Raw genomic sequence first — 17,212 nt, forward strand, 5'->3', positions numbered from 1 at the left:
CTTATATCTAAGATTTTTTCTTTCATGAGCTTTTTAGCAAATAAGTTTCTACAGAAAGTTGTAAATAGCATCACTTGTATTCTTAATAGCAATGAACCAGATAAGCGATCGTCGTCGCTGCAACTATTTCGCATCGTACAACAGTCTCATTATAATAAAAACTCGGCTCATGTAAAAGCAGCTTAATAACAACTGCATTGACAATAATGAAATTGACAGATAGCTGGATTACCCAGAAAAAAATCAAAATAATAAATTTTAGGTTAGAATTTATCACTCACACGGTTTTTTTGGTTGTTATGGTTTTAAATTAAATTTTTTGATGTTTTTGACAAGTACTCAGGTAACTAATGAAAAAATACTTAAAAAATTTACATTTTTAATTAGATGACATATTTTAAATTCTAATCCAGGCGGTGTGGCAACGCAAGGATCCATATTCCATTTAGGCTTAATATGAAAGATATTTGACTATTTAAGTGATAGTGGTTGAGCGAAAAGTTGGATATAATGCTACGATTTAACCAGGCACTTAATGTGTCCAAGCATTTTTACTTTAGGAATTTTTCCTCTGTTACCCTTTCAAACTACAAACCGAGCTTGAGCAGCTTAAACAGTAAGTTAAAAGTTTATGAAACATTTATTTATTCCAAGCAAACGTATAGAAAGCTAATTAGATCTTTTAACTCAATTTTTGTTCATACAGATTATTGCCTATAACTAATATACATAATATGTTAGGGCTCTTTTGGGGTTGGACGAGGGGATTGTTATTAGTTAAAAAACCTGCTTTACATTTTTTGGTAAAGATCTAGCTTAGCAACTTTTCTGAAAATAGGATCTGAAATTATGCAATGAGTATTAAAATGTATTAAATTTTCAAGGAAAAAATATTCTTATGGCAAAAAAATGAAATTTTAATTTAAAGATATATTTTGACATTTTACTTCACCTGAAATTATGGGAAAAGGCTTAAAATGTGTGTAAGTCCATATTAACCTAACTATAAAAGCATTTGAAAATTAATTTGCGAGAATTTAGGTTACTGTAAAAAATGTACTAGTCATTTTTTAATTTATTTTATTTTTCTACTCTTACACACACCTTAAAGGTGTTGAAGTCTAAATATTACTTATTTTTACCGATTCCAAAAATATATAATGCCTATCTAAATAAAATTAATACCACAAATTTATCAACTATTAAGTTTCCTGTATACAATTGATGTGCCGAATAAGTTCTTTTAAACTTAAATCTAATAGAGTATTGGCACCTTAACATTTAAAATAAATATCCCTTCTTTTCAGTCTCATTTTGGGTACATTTATTGGTATTTGCCCTAAAAGCTGTGAAAAGCTAATATTATGATGAAAGAACATCCTACTGTTTGATCAACATTGATCAAGCCATAATGCTCCCAAGTCTTTTAGTTGATCCTCATATGTAATTAGAATCACAAAAGCAGGAGATATAGATAAACCCCATGTTTTTTGTATTAAAATGCATATACTTTTTAGATCATTTGCATATACTAAGAATTGGCTTTTTTTTATTAATCTAGATATAACCTTGAGAACAATTGTGGATCCAGTTTAATAGAACCTGCCAGAGGTAGCAATAAAACTTGTCGAAAGACTACTCTTAAGGTTTACAAATAAATTGAAAGAATAAAACCTAGCATGTGATTTACATAGCAATTGAAATAAGTGGTCTGAGTTGGTGCATTGTTGTAAACTATCTCAATGTTTCACACATACTGAAGTACACAAGTTCATACATACTGAAACATATTCAATAATTTTTGAAATATGTATTGTGTGTCTGATATGTTTAGATAAAGACGAAGAACTTTATTGGTGCTAATACAAAAGCATACACAACTCAGTGACGACCATATTGGTCAAAAGCCCAAGCTTAAATCTAATGTACCTAGTTATAATGTCATAAAGTTATTATTGCTATATTCATCTTTACTAAAAGAACCATTAGGCACAAGATATTTTATTAATACTTTAAATTCATGTATTGTACAATAATTGAATTTGGATATACTAGATCATATTTTTGAGCAATTTACTTTTATGTAAAAAAATTTAAAATATTTTACTATAAAATATTTTATACTATATAATATTTTACTTATAGTAAAATCAAGTATAAATTAAATATGGATTTGTAAAAGAAAAGTTCCTCCTTCTCTGGTTATTAAATAAGGAGATAAAAAATTGCAATATAAATAAAATAAAATGTTTTTTTGTTGTTGTCATACTGATTTTTAATGATTTTTTTTGTTTATTTAATTAGATTTAATCTTTAAACACAATAGTTTATTTAATATTTCAATAATTCCATGAGCTAGGGTTCTGCATATATCTGACCTTGCTTTTTCTTCCCATTATTTTTTGTTTAATCTCTATATATTTATTTTATTAAATTGTCTGATATAAATATACTACTATATTATAGTTACAAACTACTTTCTTACAGATAAGGAATATATTTCTGCTTTTCTACCTGACTGTTTTGTTTATTTAGGGTTTAAAGCAATTTGGGTTCATGCTGGGAATGCACATGTAAGATTGTGCTGTTTATGTTAGTTTTACCCTTTATATTGCACACTTGCTAATAACATGTTTTTAAATAGATGTACTATTTACTTCATACCATAGTGCTAGATTTTACATATATGTATATATTTTATCCTACAATTAAAACTGCCCCCTACAAACATTTTTGAACTCCTAAATAAAAAAATTGTTATAAAACAGACTATTAGATTAAGCTTGAAATCTTTGTATTTCAAATTTGGCTAAAAATGAGACATTAATGTTAATTTGTATAAGCATAATAAGTTTGTCTTGTATAATTTTAATATATTTAATATGAGTATACAATGTAATAAGTAAGGTGTAAGTGGAAAATGTTAATTTAGATTTCACACATTGTCAGCATAAAAAACCAATAGAATATATCAGGTACTTGTCTCAGAATCAGGGTTCACTATCCTGCCTCAGCCTAATTATTTTCATGTAGCTATTAAATTACAATATTATGTTGCTTTAAGTCAATAGCAGTAAATTATAAGTTACTTATTTGTGATCATATTATTAATAATTTACTTACATTACTAATTTTTCTAGATTTAAAATCACCACAAATAGCAGCATCACAGCAGAAGCATTTTAGCAGTGATTCAGACAAAAAGGTAGGTGATGCCTGTGAACAAGTGACATCCCACCCTTCCTCAAAATCCAAGTATTCCCAATCTGCTGATTCTCCTGACAGTGTTAAATTAAAAGAGTGTCATCCTGTAGAAATTAACCCTTTGAAGGCTTCTCCCTATTCAATTCCACCGGTAAATATCATCATGTTCCTTTAGTAAAAATTACAGCAAATCACATACTCTTATCATAAACACTACTCTATAACCAGACACTTTTATTTTGAAAAACATATTTTTTTTAGAAAACAGGATCTAGCACACCATGTAACATTCCAAGTGGAATGGATAGAATGCCTCAGCCTGAGGGTGCTTGGGATGAACATGAACGCAAACATAAAGCGAAAGGTAGAAAGTTCCTGCTACTTGGGTTGCTTGCCACAGCTCTGTCTATTGGAACTGTAAGTCTAATAAAAAATATGCAAATAAGGATATTTCTAAAATTATTTTCTTTATTTAGATCTATTATCTGGATAAGAAACGGGTGCCTCAAAAACAAACACAAGCCCATAAGAAGAAAGCCGCTAAAGCTGCAGCAAGTGGTAAATTTAATTTTACATTAGTTTGGAAAGTTTTCACAATATTAATTTTTTAGCCGGAATAACCAAAATTCCACCCAGTTCTGACCAAATTCCTAAGGACATACCGTATCTACTTATTGGCGGTGGTACTGCCTCTTTTACCGCATTTAGAGCTATTAAATCCTCTGATCCTACGGCTAAGGTGCGTTATGCAAAATTTCATATACAGGATGTTTCAAATTCGACCCTTAACATGGAGATCTCGATATCTATAAAAGATACGAAGATGGTTAAATTGCGGCACAGTAGTAAATTGTTGAGCTTAAAAAACCTTAATAATTCCGAATCGTTCCGAATATACTTAAAAAAATCCGAAATTTTAAGAAATCCATTTTATTTTTTTTTACCTTATTTCTTATTCAATTTTAAAATAATTTGCGCTTTTGCATTGCCACTTTTTTGTGCTACATGTTGGTGTTTTTTACGCATGAAGAAAATCAAGATATGATTAAAATTTATTATAATTGTAATATGGATCGTACTGTGGCAATTTTAACAGAAATAATAAACGCTTTTGGAGCTATAATAATCCCCGACAGTTTCAGGAAATAATTTTTATTTCGAAAAATTGTTCTTTTAATTTTAATGTTTTAAAATAAGTTTTTCTTATCAGTTTTTAAAGTCAGAATTTTCATATTCTTGAAATAAATTTTAACGTTTTCCGTCTTTTCCGAGCATTCTTATATTATTCCCGGCATGTTGAATAAAATCTTGTTTTATTCCTTGACTTTAGGATCATTTTCCATGTGTTTCAAATATTTCAAATAATTTTTCTTTTAATTTTAATGTATTAGGATAAGGTTTTATTTCCAATTTTTATTTCCAAAAACTTTGAAATATTGCAAATTTTGGAATTTTGCAGATTTTTCGAACATCAAATTATAATTTTATTTCTAGCCCTTAGGATCATTTTCCACATCTTCCAAGTATTTTAAATAATTTATCTTTTAATTTTTATGTTCTAAAATAATGTTTTGTTTTTATTTTCACAAATTTTTTTAGTATATTTATGATATTCCACAAACTTGGATTATATCTTGTTTTATTCCAGAACTTTGGGTCAATTATCACGTCTTCCATTTATTTCAAATAATTTTTCCTTTAATTTTAATGTTTAAGGGTAAGTTTTTGTGTTTAATTTTTAACTGCATAATTTTTGAGATTTTTAAAATAACTTTTAACTGTTTTCAGAGTTTTTGAGGATTTGTATATTATTCCAGGCATTTGTAATAAAATTTTGTTTTACTCTAAGATTTTGAGCTAATTTTTCCGTTATTTAATTTAACGCTATTGCGTTTTTAGGATTTTTTTTAAATTTTGGAAAATTGACTTTGAATTGTTTTTGGATTTTCTTATAGTTTTCCAGGTTAACGGAGTAATTTTTTAACTATTTCAGGCTTTTAAAAAAAAGTTTTGTTTATTTCCAGGCTTTTAGAATCAGTTTTTCTATTTAAACGCTTGAAGGGATTTTTTTATGACTTCCATACTGTTAATTCTATAGGTTTTCCAGAAAATTGGATTAATTTTCTATATTATTTCAGACATTTGAAGGAAATTTGTATGCCTTCCAGGGATTTCAATCATTTTTTTATATTCTTTAGGAATTTAACGTAATTTTGTGAAACAAAATGGAAAATAATTTCAAATAATAAGGGTGTAACTCTGAAGTAATGTGTCTGCACTATTACGGTATTGCATTGCTAGTATTTTTGTCTAACGTGTGATATTTATTGACAGTTTAAATATTGTCTTAAACTCTATTGCGACAAATTTAGTTTTTTTCAAAAATTCAGTTTTTTTTTTAAATAAAAAATATTACTTGTGATACATTAAAAAAGGAATTAGAGAGTATAGCGCCTATAGGAAAAAACAAAGTTGATGATGGTTGGCAAAAGACGAAACCTCGTATTAAATATCTAAAAACACCATCATGTACAAAAAAGTTGCAAGGCAAATTAAGTGCCAATTATTTTAAGTCAGAAAAAAATAAAATCGATTTTTCAAAATTTCGTATTTTTTCAAAAATCTTCCGAACCATGCGGAATTTTTAATTTTTTTAAATTGCATATTGTTAAGCTCAAAAATTCTCAACTATGCTCCAATTTAACCATCTTCGTATCTCTTATAGATTCCGAGATTCTATGATGAGGATCGAATTTGAAACACCCTGTATATATTTTTTATAATAATTTTTCAGGTTCTCATTATATCAAACGAGCCTTATTACCCGTATATGCGCCCCCCACTTTCAAAGGAAATTTGGTTTAACGAGGATAATGATGTGTCAAAGAGACTAATTTTTAAGCAATGGAATGGATCTGAAAGGAGGTAGGAATCTCTTAAATTACCGAAAATTTAAGTGGAAATGTGACGTAATAAAATTGATTTCCAGTTTATTTTATGAACCTGACGACTTTTATATTGAATGCGAAAATCTTATGAAAAGCGAAAATGGTGGTGTAGCAGTGGCACGTGGCTGGTCAGTGTCGCATTTGGATGTCATGGAAAAGCTAGCGTATTTAGATGATGGTTCTCAAATTAAATATAACAAATGTCTTATCGCTACAGGTTTGTTTCAAGTTTAGTCCGATTGCGATTTTAGGTATAATATATAGTTTAATTTACGTTTCAGGTTCGACACCACGACTGTCACCGGTATTTGAGGTGGCAGTTGCAGATGACAACCTAAAAAATCAAATTAAGGTATTTAGGAACATCGATGATTTTAAGGATATGCTGGATTCTTTTGAGGAGGCAAAATCAGTGGCCGTTATAGGTGGTGGGTTTTTAGGCAGTGAGTTGGCTTGCGCTTTCGGAAGGAAAGGTGAGTGTAGATTATGCTTAGAGATTTAAGTTCATATTTCTTTTAAAAACGTGAATAAGTCTATTTTCTTCTTTTCAATTTTTGAGCGTGTAACATAGTATTTCCTAAATTGATTTGTGACCTAATACACAATAAAATAAAATAATCTGTATTGTATGCAACAAATAAATTACATCTATTCTACATACATGTAAACAGTAGTAATATTTTGGGGTTGATACTAAATAAAAGTCATTAAATTCACAAAACCAACTTTTAATTTGCCAACTTGACAATTCAACTTATTTTATTCTCGCGAGTGCGTCAGGCCGGGGACTGAGAAGTACCGCGTCGCATTTCCCGCCTCTTGCCGTGCTCGGCAATTCTGCTGGATCAGCTCTTTGGCGATCTGGAGATGTTTTTTTTAAGAAATCCGCTTACATACATACAAAGGTGGAAAGTACCGCACACATTAATCGTACATAACGTATAATTTTCTTAAAAATAAAAACTTAAACAAAAATGATTCAGAGAACCATACCAGAATCAAAGTTACACCCATATTAAAATATCAGCAGTCTAATTTAAATTTTTTTTAAATTTAGACTTAAAAGAGGCCATGCCTATATCTTTAATTTCTGCAGGTAGGCCATTGTAAATACAGGCAGAAGTATATATGAAAGAACTTTTCAAAAATTCACTCTTATGCTGGCGGATTGCCAGTGTGCTTTTATAGCGAATATTTATATTATGTGTATCTCCCCTTTGAGTAAGGAATTCTGACAGATATTCTGGTTCATGAAAATTAGGTAATTTATGTACAGTGCAGCTTATACCCAAAAATCTTCTTTGGGTCATATTAAGACTATAGACTTGCTTTACATGCTCACCCACATGAACCCTCTGAGGCAAAATTTCTAGTCAATCTTACACAGGACTTTGGAATTTTTTGGATTTTATATTCATTTCAATCAGTTAAAAAAGAACCATATACAATATTTAAGTATTCAGCAATACTAAGCACTAAACTCTCTGTAAGGAGTTTTGTTTTGTTCAATAAGTAAGTCATGAATTCGTCACAACAATTGTTGTATTAATACAGATTTAACTTTTTAACTAGTCGTATGTTTGGAACTGTTGGTATGACACTGAAATCATGAGACAGTTTTACCACTAACCAAACCTCTTTATTTTACTCTCGACGCGTGTTTCGCTAACGATGTTAGCATCTTCGGGAATAGTTTAGTTTTAATCTTTGAGTTGTAGTTAGTGGTAAAACTGTCTTGTGATTTGATGTTAATTATTGTAAAATTATATAATAATAAAAACTTTTTATTTTTAGATAAAAAGAAAAATAAAGACATTTATCAAATATTCAGAGAAACTGGTAATATGGGAAGAATTCTTCCGGAATACCTTAGCTTGTGGACGTCACAGAAAGTTAGAGCCGAAGGCGTTCAGGTAAGGCTTTGTTATTTATACCAGAATTAGCGTACTCGGAGAATTTCAAATCTGTAAAAAAGACAAATTTTGCTTAATATTAATTAATCGAAACGTGGTCTAAATCTGTATTTTTTCATGATAAAACGATGATCTTATCCTGTCTCGTTTGCGTCATTGTCACTATGTATTAGCTACTGACAAGAGTACGAAAAAAAGTTATCCTATTAATGCCAGCTGAACATAAATGCCAGCTGTTTTACTAAAGATTGGGTTGAAATACCATTGTTACAATTAATTTTTAAAATTAAATCTTAAACATACGTATTACTATTAGTATTTTCTAAAAGGGGACCCACATTACTCCATTGCGGAACCCCTGAAGTTGCAATATACGGATTTCAGTAAGATCTGCCAATTTTTACTTTGTGTGATCAGAAGAAGTGATCAGAAAGATAAGAAATGAAAAACATGTTTCCTTGGAAAAGCCCAGATCAGCCCATCGTTTTATAAGGATCCCGTGATCAACGAGATCAAATGCTTTTGCACAGTCGGTATAGATTGTGTCAAGCTGTCTTTGATTGTATATGGCTTTAAATGCCTGTGTGGTAAATTTGCATATATTGGAAAGTGTGGATTTTCCAGTGACAAATCCATGCTGTTCTTTGGTAAATTCAAAATGTCATCATACAGGTTAATTTTAAACATTTTAGCCAAAGAGTTTAATATTCTTATAGGCCTGTAAATTTGTATGTCACTTTCAGAATTATTTTTGAAAATAGGGATAATAACTCTGCCGTCCTTATTTAAAACATCCTAACTCGCAAATCGATAAACTAATATGCAATCCTCATATTTTGAAATAATTATCTGATTCTTTTTATACGCTTAGAAATTTTTTTTTAATATTTGTGGGTAACGTTTAGTAAAGACTAGATTCAAAATTTGGTGAAATTTTAGAAAAAAAAGTTAGATAGGACTTTTTAAAGTAATTATAATAAAAACATATCTGTTTTTGGACTGATTTTTATTAAAGACATTTTAAATTAATATTATAACTAAATTACTAACTATTAAAACATTAGAACATTAAAAACAGTATGAAAGTAAATCATGAAATCATTATGAATGGAAATCAGTTACTCAAAAAGTGCTTTACTCTTACTGGAAATCTACCTTTTCTTTATTGTAAGTATCATTATTATGGGAAACGACTAATTCCTCCTATAATATCATTCGGTTAGCCGGAATAATAGGACGTAGCTTAGAAATCAAATTTTGCTTTCTTTCTAATTTTACACCTCTACATTGTGTTCGGCAAGATGGTTTTGGTAACCCATCCTTATAATATTTAGCACAAGTTCAAGAGCTTAAATTCTTCCGAAAAAGGCATTTTTGTAGTACAACACATTTTCTCCCCTTTTAAAGTGCAAATGTCCCATATTCTGCAATTGAGGTTTGGGAACAATTTTTTGAAGCTTAAACTTGGATGAACAATCATTCCAATCAAAAAAGTTTTGTATGTTCATCTCTTTTACATGGATCTTAGATGAGTTTGCCTTTTCTACAGCCGATTTAAAATCATTAAAATCGAATACCTTACCGTGCCTTTTCAATCATTGTTCTACCTGGTGATGGAACGAGTCCGCGGACATAAAAGTGTGACCAGATTGAAAGTATTTTATTTCCAAATTCTCCAGTTTAGTCCCAGTAGAGTTTACAACGTAAACAAAATAAGGCCAAATTATTGTTTTGAGCTGCACAGTTGTCAAACCAGATCGTAAAATTACGCATGTCTCTGTTATATAAAAAAAATTCAAAAAAAGTTGAAATAAAATCTTCCTTATCTCGACACCGGCTTTTCGAATATGCCCCTACTGGTACAAATGAATATTCTACAAACGGAATGCTACTTAGACATTTTACCTTAGAAAAAGATAGATAGGACATTTTAATTTGAGATTATCGTCTTTGCTACACATAGGAATATATAGTTAGGTGAATTTAAGGCATAAAAAATGTAGTTAGGACTTTCTAATTTAGCCAAGGAGGTAGATACCATTTGATAGGTTAATAAAAGCACAAAAAACGAGAATTTTGTAGTTAGGACGTTTTAACTAAGGAGGGCAGAACTGCTGCCTTAAGCTTTTCAGGAAACATTTGGCTTTGGACAGTCATACTGAAAATATGTGCAATTGGTCTCGCAAGAAATGCAGCGCATCCCCTATACAGGGTGTAACTAAATAGATGCGAAAAAAATTTAAGAAAAAAAAAACTTTAAATTAAAGTATGTCCTAAAAGGCGTAACTTTTGAGATACAGGGTGGTAAAGATTGAAGAAAAATATTTGTTTTTTTTATAATACCTGTAAAACCCCTGTAGATATTTTAATATAATTTGGTATGCTTTTTCTAATTTGGTATGCATCAAACGGCATTTTCTGAAGCTCACTAATTTTTTTTATTTGTAGCAGTGACGTTCGTGTAAGGTTTAAATTAAATATTTTTGATGAAAAATATGGATGATGTGATTCTAATTTTTGTTTTAAACCAAATGAAAGAAAAAGAAATTAAATAATTATAGAAAATGTTGAAAATGACCACCCTCTGCCATTATGCCAGAGTTTATACGTCACCGCATTTGTCTACGAATTTGATAAAAAATTCCGGGAGAATTTTAAATTACGACACATGAATTAATGATTCGATTTCTCAAGTCATCAATATCCAGTACCGGAATCCCGTACATCAAAGTTTTTAAATGACCCCATGTGGTAAAATCCAGTGGATTCATATCTGGTGACCGAGGTGGCCAAAACTGAGGACCAACGATTTGGATATGTTTCGTCTAAATAACGAAGCGCTTATAAACTAAAATGGGCAGGATCCCCATCATGCATAAACCACATTACTCTCGTAACATCTAGGGGTACCGCCTCAAGAAATCCTGGAAGTATGTCTGTGGGCCAATAAGGTAGTCTCCAATGATTCCAACCCATACATTTAATGAAAATTATTGTTGGTGATGAACTTCAACTATGGCATGGGGATTTTCATATGCCCAAATGTGGTTATTATGGTAGTTAATGATTGCCTCTCTGGAAAAATTAGCTTCGCTCAATGACTTTTAACATCCAACGAGAAAATTCAAGACGTCTAGGAAAATTTCGTGCTAATAGAGCCTGGACTCGCTGTACGTGATCCTTTAAAATAGTCCATACCGTCATATGATTGACATGTAGCTGCAGACCAATTTTTCTAGTACTGGTGTCAGGTTGTTCATCAATTAAATTAAGTACTGCTTCTTCCAATTCCGGTGTTCTAATATCGCGTTGGAGACCCCAATAATGCTTTCTTGGTTGAAAAGTTCCAGTTTCTCGCAGTCTTTGATGAAGGCGTGCAAATAATGTATGATAAGGTGCCATTCGTTGACGGTACATTTTATCATATATTCTAGATGCTTGCAATGAATTTCCGTTAGCAAGACCATAAACAAAATGCATATCAGTCATTTCTGCATTTGAATAATTTACCATTTTGATGAAATGGATCAAAATTGCACAAAAAAGTTTCTACTTTAAAGGAGACAAGAATTGACAATCAACCAACAATGATCAGCAGACATTTAATAGGTTAATACATTATTTGAAAGGTTAAGTAAACAGTGGTGTGCCATATTTTTCATCAAAAATATTTACTTTAAACCTTGCACGAATGTCACTGATACAAATAAAAAAAATTAGTGAACCTCAGAAAATGCCCTTTGATGCATAGAAAATGCATACCAAATATTACTAAAATATCTACAGAGGTTTCACACGTATTGTAAAAAAACGTATATTTTTCTTCAATCTTTATCACCCGGTATCTCAAAAGTTATGGGATATTTTCAATACCTGTTGCTTTTTTCAGTTTCAATTTTTTTATACCTTTCTTAACAGTTTTCTCGCTGATCTTAGTTAGGTTGACATTTCCAAAAGAACAATCTCGCACAACATATTCACCCAGTGATGAGGGGCTGAACACAGACTGAAACAAAGTAACTTTATGTTAAAAGTATTTTGACATTTACTCTAATAATAGCCATTTTCTTTTGATATTGACTTAAAGTATCTTCTAGACCAACTCTAATTTGGTTTTAGAGGGAAATAAGTTAATAAAGAAATTCTATTACAGGTTGTACCGAATACGGAAATTGTTGGCGTCAAATCGAAAAACAATCGAGTCGAACTGACCCTAAGCAGCGGAAAAACAGTCATGGTGGATTTCGTTATTGTCGCCGTCGGTGTGGAAGCAAACACTGACTTGGCCGAAAAGTCCGATTTGGAGGTGGACCCAGAACTTGGTGGATATTTAGTAAATACTGAGCTTCAAGTATGTTTATTTAAATTGAATGTATCGAGGGTTAATAACTATTTATTAATTCTAGGCAAGAACTGATTTGTATATAGCAGGAGATTGCGCGTGCTTTTACGATCCAAGATTGGGCCGTAGGCGAATAGAACATCACGATCATGCAGTCGTCTCTGGAAGATTAGCAGGCATGTTTAAAAAACACTTCTTGCATATATTATATTTTTAAATTATTTTGATTAATTACTCAGGTGAAAATATGGCAGGTGCTCGCAATCCTTACGAGCACCAAAGTATGTTTTGGAGTGATTTGGGACCGGAGGTAGGTTATGAAGCCATCGGTATCGTCGATTCGAAATTGCCTACAGTCGGCGTATTTGCCAAACAGACAAACAAAGATACCCCGCAAGCTGTAGTTGAACAAACTGGCGAAGGTGATAGATCAAAAACCGAAGAGGTAAGTGTAACATTTTCGTTTTAATTTGTCGGTTTCTTTTCGCTATAGTTGTAGTTTTTGCTAAATGTAGCAAATGGTGGTGCAATTTCGACTGTTTTAACAGAAAACTCGTATTTTTCGAACAGATAGGAAAAAATTGACTTAGATGTCATGAGCTCAAATTTTGTAAAAAAAAATTTAAAGTTATCAAAATTTTACTATGTCAAACTGTTTGGCCGCTAGGAGGCGTTTCTTGAATTTGGTCGATTTCGGTAATTAGCCATAACTTTTTTGCTATTAAAGATAATTGACTTCTGAAAACACTTTCTCAAATTATATATACATTGTCATTTATTCAAATTATGATATTACATTGTCATTTTTCCATTTTCCAAGTCTTTTAATTTTTATAGAAATAGGCTATGTAAAAAATTTACTTCACTTAGATTATAAACTTAAGATTTTTCGACATATCATAAAAAAAATAAAGCAATTAACAATAATTTCTAGGCAAGTATTTAGCTAAGTATTTACAGAGTTTAATAATAATTATAAACTAATATTACAAACTAGAACCATTTTTTTCAAAGTAGGTGTTCAAACTGAACACCTCCTTCTAGAATACATAATAAACACCTTTTTCTAACTGATTTACAAGCGTTTATAAGCTCAAGAGGTCTAATAGCACGAAAAGCTTGCCTAGTCGCTACTTGCAACTCTTCCCGTGTTTCAATAGTTCTTCCTTTAAAAACTAAATCCTTCAATCTCCCCCATAAAAAAAATCTAACGGCGTTAGGTCGCAAGACCTAGCAGGTCACAATATAGGTCCCCTAGTACCAATCCAATGATCCCGAAATTCCTGATTTAAAAAATCAGTCGTAATTCGTGCGTTGTGCGAAGGACAACCGTCTTGCTGATAATACGTGTTTCGAACTCTCGCTAATGGTAAATTTTCCAAAAATGGTGCAACATATGTTCGTAAAATATTTACATAATCTTGGGCAGTCAAAATTTTATTAAAAAAATAAGGACCCAAAAATCTACCTCGAAAAATTCCAACCCAAATATTGAAGCCCAGCCGTCCCTGTCTGTTCCATGTGGGTTTTCTGTAGTCCAGTAATAGGAATTATTCGGCTTTCATCTGTCCAAATAATGTTATTATGGAAGTTCTCGTCCAATCTGCCCTTATTGACATACCAATCACAAAATGCAATTCTTCTCTGAAAGTCGCCACCCTGAAGGTGATGAACTCTCCTAACCCTGTAGGGTTTAAATTTGTATTTTTTAAGCGTTTTTAAAACTCTGGTTTTTTTCAACACCTATTTCCTCTGCTACTGCTCGATGAGACTTGTTAGGATGATCTAAAACCTTACCTATTATATTAAGTTCCTGAATTTCAGCTTCAACAGCATAAGTTTTGGGGCTTGGCTTTTTAAAACTTCCGTGCTTCACAAGATTTAATTTTAACACTGGAAATATTCTTTTATCTGGTTGACGACGTTCAGGAAAGGTATTTAAATATAATTCACTGGCTGCCTCGGAATTTTCATTAGACAGAAAATAGCACTTTAACATGTCAACTTTTTCGTAATTTTCATACATTTTTTTTTTAATTCTCTAAATATTTGAGCACTATGTAGCTCTAAATACAGCAAATTCAAATATGTTACTGACAGGAGAAATAAACAATTTTCTATCTGGCTGTCACATATGACATGTGCTGTTTTTTACCAAAGCCGACTTCTATAAAAATTAAAAGACTTGGAAAATGGAAAAATGACAATGTAATATCGGAAATATCGGAATAGCAAAAAAGTTATGGCTATTACCGAAATCGACCAAATTCAAGAAACGCCCCCTAGCGGCCAAACAGTTTGACATAGTAAACTTTTGATAACTTTAAATTTTTTTTTACAAAATTTAACAATTCAATTCTAATTTTCGCTGGAAAGTGTCAGCTTAGGGTACCTTTTTCTTAGCATAATTAGAAACCTTGGAATAAAGTACGGGAAGGTAGTGAAAGTACAGTTGTTTATAATGCTATAACTTTTAAAAGATTTATCCGATGTTGTTTGATTTGGGCTTGTTTGAAATGTAACTTATAAATATCGTATCCAGTATAACGCGAAAGTTTTTAGAAAAATTGGTAGGAGGCCTCATTGGAATTAAAAACTTCTATTTTTATTTAGTTACTTTGATTTCCATAAAAAATTAAAGGACACAGTATAATTTTGAACAACACAGAATCGAAAAGTAGATTACTAGAAAAAACCGCAGTCTTTTTGAATTTTCGTGTTATTACCAAAATAAGAATTGTTGCCACTTAACGGGGTCTCATTGTATGTCACTTGGCATTAATAATTTTTTGGTTTATTTTGTTTATTTGGTGCCTCCCTTCGCAGTTTATTTAGGCTAATCGGACTAATCCAAATTATATAAAAATAACAACATTTTTAAAAAGTCTGAAGTTATTATAATAAAATAATAATGAATTTACCCGTATTAAGCGTCAAAAATTCTTATTTTGGTAATAACCTGAAAAGAAAAAAGCTGCGGTTTGAAGGTTTTTTCTAGTAAATATCATTTTTCTATTATTACATTTCTATAACTTACTTAAGCAGATTTCTTTAACATACTTAACAGACAAGCACAAGCTACCATAGTATTCATGAGTACTACTGTAGCATCTTGACAGATATTGAAATCTTACAGAAATATTAACTACTATAAAGTAGTAGTTCGAGTTTGTTCTGAAATATACATTTTATATTAAAAAATTTGCTACACTTTTTAGGTAGCTTTTTATTTAATAGTGCCTTAAAGTGCTTATCAAACCCATTGTTTGAAACATTTCTTAGCCGTTAAAACCATATTCTCAGTTTGTCACTTGACATCTATTTTTTAAAATCTAAGTTATTAATTAGTACAAAACACACGAACAACATGCGGATGGCAAACGCCTCTTGATCCTCAGATGGCTTCAGTAAAAGTGTATTTCATATAAATTGATTACTTCTAATTTGGGTTACTCTATTTTCTTTATTTTTTCGATCTTTACTATGTATGTTTTTTTTTTGTTTACTTTTCAGCTACCTCAAGAATGTGAGAAATACCTTTCGGAAGAAGAAAAGGCGAAACTAAAGGAATCCAGAAAACTAATGCCAAATCCCAGAGAAGGAGAGGATTACGGAAAAGGTGTCATCTTTTATTTGCGGAACGACATTGTTGTCGGAATTGTTTTGTGGAACGTGTTCAACAGGATGTCGATAGCGCGACAAGTACTAAAAGAACAAAAGAAATACGATGACCTTAACGAAGTGGCGAAACTTTTCAATATCCACGAGGACGAATAAGAAAGACTTTAAGCATTTATCGTAACTATCGTAAGAGAACCAACAATTTTTTTTGTGATTCGTTTTCATTGATCACTTACATTTATAGGTTAAGTATTTTTATTTTTAAGAGAGCCTTTTTTAATAGTAATTTGTAAAGAAAAGTGTTATATAGGTGTACTGTTTGGCTAATATATTGTAAATTATGAATTGTACTCTTATTTGTTGTTTGTTTCGTGAAATGTGTATATTTGCATACGTTACAAAAAAAGAACTTGAGATTTAGAAGCCGTCGATTGCGATATAAGTGTGTTCTCTATATTTACTAGTTTAGTAACAACTAAATCTTTAAAGGTTTATTATTATTCTAAGGCTAATTTGTTTATGACGTTTTAATTTTTGGTTGGGAGGCTGAATTTCAAAAAACAACCGTGATCTAAATGTTGAATTTTAATTATCCTTAAGCCTGAACTAATAAAAATTGGAATTCTATAAAAAGAAATAGACTTATAAACAAATCTATCAAGGAGTAAAATAAATCATATTTAGGAGTATTTACTTACATAAGTTGTTAAATTAACTTAAAACTCTTTCCCTATTGTACATACTTCACGATACCCGAGTGAATCGAAGCACTCCTTCCTTACCTTAAATAGCGTCTCTCATATTATGGAGTTATAAAAACTCCATATTATTGCCCTTAACTCCTCAAACTTTGAAAAGTGAATTACGCTATCAGTTGCACGTTTTCTACAAATCTCGAGTTGGTTGGTACACCTTTTAATCAATAAATCATGAAAGCGTAATCTTATTCTGATGGCTGACTAGGTTATCATCAACAAGTTTATCAGCATTTACTAGTCTTATTGATTGTTTCTTTATATCAAATTGCGAACGCTATATACAGTATCGGACAAGAATTAAGCGACGCTATAATATTCCTAAGAACTTTGTGACTGTATTTCGTATAATTAGGAACAATTTTGTAGTATCAGTCCATACCTTTGTTAATCGTATTTAAAGATTCTTTGCCTCTTGTGATGAATAGC

At 30.9% G+C, this 17,212-nt stretch overlaps 1 protein-coding gene across 3 annotated transcripts; it reads left to right on the plus strand.

Moving 5' to 3' along the window:
* Positions 1-256: 256 nt before the first annotated feature.
* Positions 257-16,378, plus strand: LOC126737203 (apoptosis-inducing factor 1, mitochondrial). Of its 3 annotated transcripts, XM_050441979.1 has the most exons (14): positions 257-343; positions 414-616; positions 3,141-3,355; positions 3,466-3,621; positions 3,681-3,762; positions 3,816-3,943; positions 5,999-6,129; positions 6,194-6,369; positions 6,434-6,625; positions 7,947-8,065; positions 12,219-12,416; positions 12,472-12,583; positions 12,647-12,852; positions 15,921-16,378. In XM_050441979.1, the coding sequence occupies exons 2-14, from the start codon at positions 511-513 to the stop codon at positions 16,182-16,184; spliced, it is 2,085 nt and encodes a 694-aa protein (XP_050297936.1). In that variant the 5' UTR covers positions 257-343; positions 414-510; the 3' UTR covers positions 16,185-16,378. The 3 variants fall into 3 exon arrangements, with proteins under 3 accessions (XP_050297936.1, XP_050297935.1, XP_050297937.1); XM_050441978.1 differs by lacking the exon at positions 257-343 and having other exon boundaries at positions 350-616; XM_050441980.1 differs by lacking the exon at positions 257-343 and having other exon boundaries at positions 350-616; positions 3,141-3,205.
* Positions 16,379-17,212: the final 834 nt, after the last annotated feature.

Source organism: Anthonomus grandis, chromosome 6 (genome assembly GCF_022605725.1).
Source record: "Anthonomus grandis grandis chromosome 6, icAntGran1.3, whole genome shotgun sequence".
In the NCBI taxonomy this organism is placed as follows: domain Eukaryota; kingdom Metazoa; phylum Arthropoda; class Insecta; order Coleoptera; family Curculionidae; genus Anthonomus; species Anthonomus grandis.

Excerpts from the sequence above, each read along its gene's own strand:
- LOC126737203 (XM_050441979.1), top strand. The coding sequence starts at position 511 with ATGCTACGATTTAACCAGGCACTTAATGTGTCCAAGCATTTTTACTTT. Across the intron at positions 3,356-3,465 it reads CTCCCTATTCAATTCCACCG|AAAACAGGATCTAGCACACC; the intron begins GTAAATATCATC and ends TATTTTTTTTAG. Across the intron at positions 3,622-3,680 it reads CAGCTCTGTCTATTGGAACT|ATCTATTATCTGGATAAGAA; the intron begins GTAAGTCTAATA and ends TTCTTTATTTAG.